Below are 2,829 nucleotides of genomic sequence, written 5' to 3'. Positions count from 1 at the left end.
CTGCAGAGTTGTTTAAAGCTGTAACAGAGCAGGCAGATCTGTGGCTCTCATCGCTGAACATACAGCCAGGCATGGTCGTTTGTAACAATGGCCGGAACCTGGTAATGGATAAATGACAGCGGGAGTAGATACATTTTCCCTCTATGCTAGTCCTTTCACCGACCTAAGGAATATGTCTGTGGTGAAATACAACTGTCACCGAGATGCAGCCCTGGCTAAGAAATGTCTGTGTGAAGGTTCCCGAACACTCTATGGCTGCTTTTTTACTATGGACTGGCTCCAGCAATCTATAAGACTTAACAGTAATCTCGCACCTTGGCAAAGCCCAATTCTGTTCTCTCTCTGGTATCTAACAAACAGGTCATGCGAAAGGGAACGGCGCTGATGAGAAGGAGACGGGCGGAGACCGTGGGGAGGCTGCAGCGGTAACGGTCCAAGTTTGAAGTCAACATTTCAGAATAACAATGCCAGCCCGCGGACTATGGATCTTGCATTACCGGCCAGGGGGGCACGGAGAGGTAAAATTCGCAAGACGATACCCTACGGTGGAGAAACGAGCCAGGGCCTTCAACAGGTCAAGCTACGTGAACGTCCCAGAAGACGCAGACCTATTAAAAGCATTATTCCACGAACTGGGACTGACGGATGAGAATAAAAACTTTGTGGAGTACAGAGATAATTGTGCGAAGATCTGTACGACCACTGTACACTCTCTGGTGCTCTCTGAGGGGAACCTCTGGCCCGTCCTGGCCAATCAGAATAGTGACTTCATCTACGTATGTCTTCCTCTGGTGGAGCAGCTCCTGACGCCTGCACCACCACTTATTAATGTCAGCAGCATCTCCGAGGCGTTTGCTCTTTTATCAGGAATTATGCAGTTTGTGAATTCTGGACACAATACAGAGGCGGACGTTTCCTCTAGACTCGCCCAGCTCCCCCTCCTCGTAACGCAGGCCATTCCTCTGGGCTCTCCTGTCGACACCAACTTGCACACACTGCCCAATAGCGGAAGTAACCCATCCGCCAACCAGTCTTATAAATCTCCAGCGTGGAGGACCAGCAGACAGAAGGGCAAAGCGCAAATCGAGGTTCATATAACGGAGAAAGTGAATTCCACACAGTATGACAAGAAGGACGACAGTAACACGTGGCAGGTGTACGGGACCGTCTCCTGCAAGTGTAATTTGGAAACAATCAGCCCAAATGTAATAGTCGGCTTGAATCTTCCTGCCAATGGCTCCCCCCTTCAGGATATCCTGGTCCATCCCTGTGTGACTTCCATTGACTCTTCCATGCTGATCTCAAGCAGCGTGGCTGTGACCGACGATTCTGCTTTCAACGGGCTGTACAAATTTCCATTCATTCCTCCTTTTGATTTGTTCCAATTGTGTTACTACACATCACAGGTACCCGTGCCACCAATTTTAGGCTTTTACCAGTTGACAGAAGATGGACCTCAATCACAGATATCCATTAAACTAAAGCTTCACAAGAGCGTCAAGAATGGATTTGATTACTGTGAAGCAGAAATCCCCTTTTTCAACAAAGGTCAGATAAAGTATTTTGACTACAAAATAAGCCACGGGCAGCTCGAGCCATCAAAAGAGAAGAGTCTTCTAGTTTGGGTGATAGGCCAGAAGTTTTCAAAATCTTTAGAGATTACGCTAACAGGAACTGAAACAGGTCATGCTGTAGAAACTTGCACCTACTGCCACTCAGTGTCTTCAGCTCCTTTGTGAGAAACTAATGTGTGGGCAGCGAGTTTACCAAATAAAATTCCTGAGATGGAAATTGTGGATGGCTTCGCTTCTGGTACTGGGTGCTAATACCAAACCATGGCGTGCCAAAATTCACTGGATATTCCTGGCTGGTTGGAGACAATCTCATTCCCAGAGAAAAGTACCAGCAAGCTAAGGAGATGGTGGAGTCTATCATCATGAAGGAGTTTGCTCGTTGTCTAGGAGACCGACCACCACTGCTCATTTCAGAAAGTCAGCTGTGCCACCCTGGCAGTGCTTCAGCAGTGTTTGCAGCTTCCAGCTCACCGACTGGTGTGCGATGTGACCATACATAGGAAATCAATGTTGCAGATGTTGCAAAGGATTTGTGAGCAGCAGAGGGCAGTTGTTGAGTACCAGCTTCAACACACCCATTGGCATTAAGGTCAGCCTCCACACATAAGAGCTGATGAGTGGGTATGGATGTCTGACATCTCTGCCATCCACCAAGTTGGTGAGTGGCAATGATGCCATAATTAACGTCACCATCACAATTAAGGATGAGGCATTGCAGGCGGAGCAAAGAACTATATAGGGTGATGCTACACAGCCCAGCATCATCTCAGCTCAATGTGGATTGGGTGATAATGAGGAGGAGGAGGATGAGGAGGAGAACATGGATAGTTGCCCTCTGGGTGAGGACAGATAAGTCTTGGTTGTCTTGGAAGTCTTGATACCCCTCTTTCAATCTGAGGGATAGCATTATGAGTTTTGTTAATGATGACCTTCAGTGGCCTAAACCATGGCTTAGCTTATGCATGTTATTTCTCAAAATGCATTGCTGATCATGCCATTGCCCAACTATGTAGTCATGAAATTCAAGGCGTAAAGTTCTTTGTGTGTCGAAGCACCAAGGAGTCTTAGCTGATGTTGGATGGGCTGCCATTGCTTATGGAGCAAGCTGCATTAGAGTACTTAATGGGAGAAATGACAGCTGGAGTAGATACGATTTCCCTCTATGACAGTCCTTTCACTGACCTAAAGAATATGGCTGTGGTGAAATACAACTCTCACCGAGAAGCAGTCTCAGACTGAAGAACATTGGGCCCAC

General features: G+C 47.3%; 1 protein-coding gene across 1 annotated transcript; it reads left to right on the top strand.

The window, feature by feature from the left end:
• The first annotated feature begins 441 nt into the window (after window positions 1-441).
• LOC141171754 (AP-5 complex subunit mu-1-like) lies at window positions 442-1,739 on the top strand. Its single transcript, XM_073655394.1, has one exon. The coding sequence runs from the start codon at window positions 465-467 to the stop codon at window positions 1,737-1,739; it is 1,275 nt and encodes a 424-aa protein (XP_073511495.1). The 5' UTR covers window positions 442-464.
• The last annotated feature ends 1,090 nt before the right edge of the window (window positions 1,740-2,829 follow it).

The sequence above is a fragment of the Phyllobates terribilis genome, unplaced genomic scaffold, assembly GCF_046119375.1.
Source record: "Phyllobates terribilis strain yellow unplaced genomic scaffold, ASM4611937v1 Scaffold_12__6_contigs__length_324123572, whole genome shotgun sequence".
NCBI lineage: Eukaryota > Metazoa > Chordata > Amphibia > Anura > Dendrobatidae > Phyllobates > Phyllobates terribilis.
The sequence above is the reverse complement of the archived record's forward strand: the minus strand, read 5'-3'. Positions and strand labels throughout refer to the sequence as shown.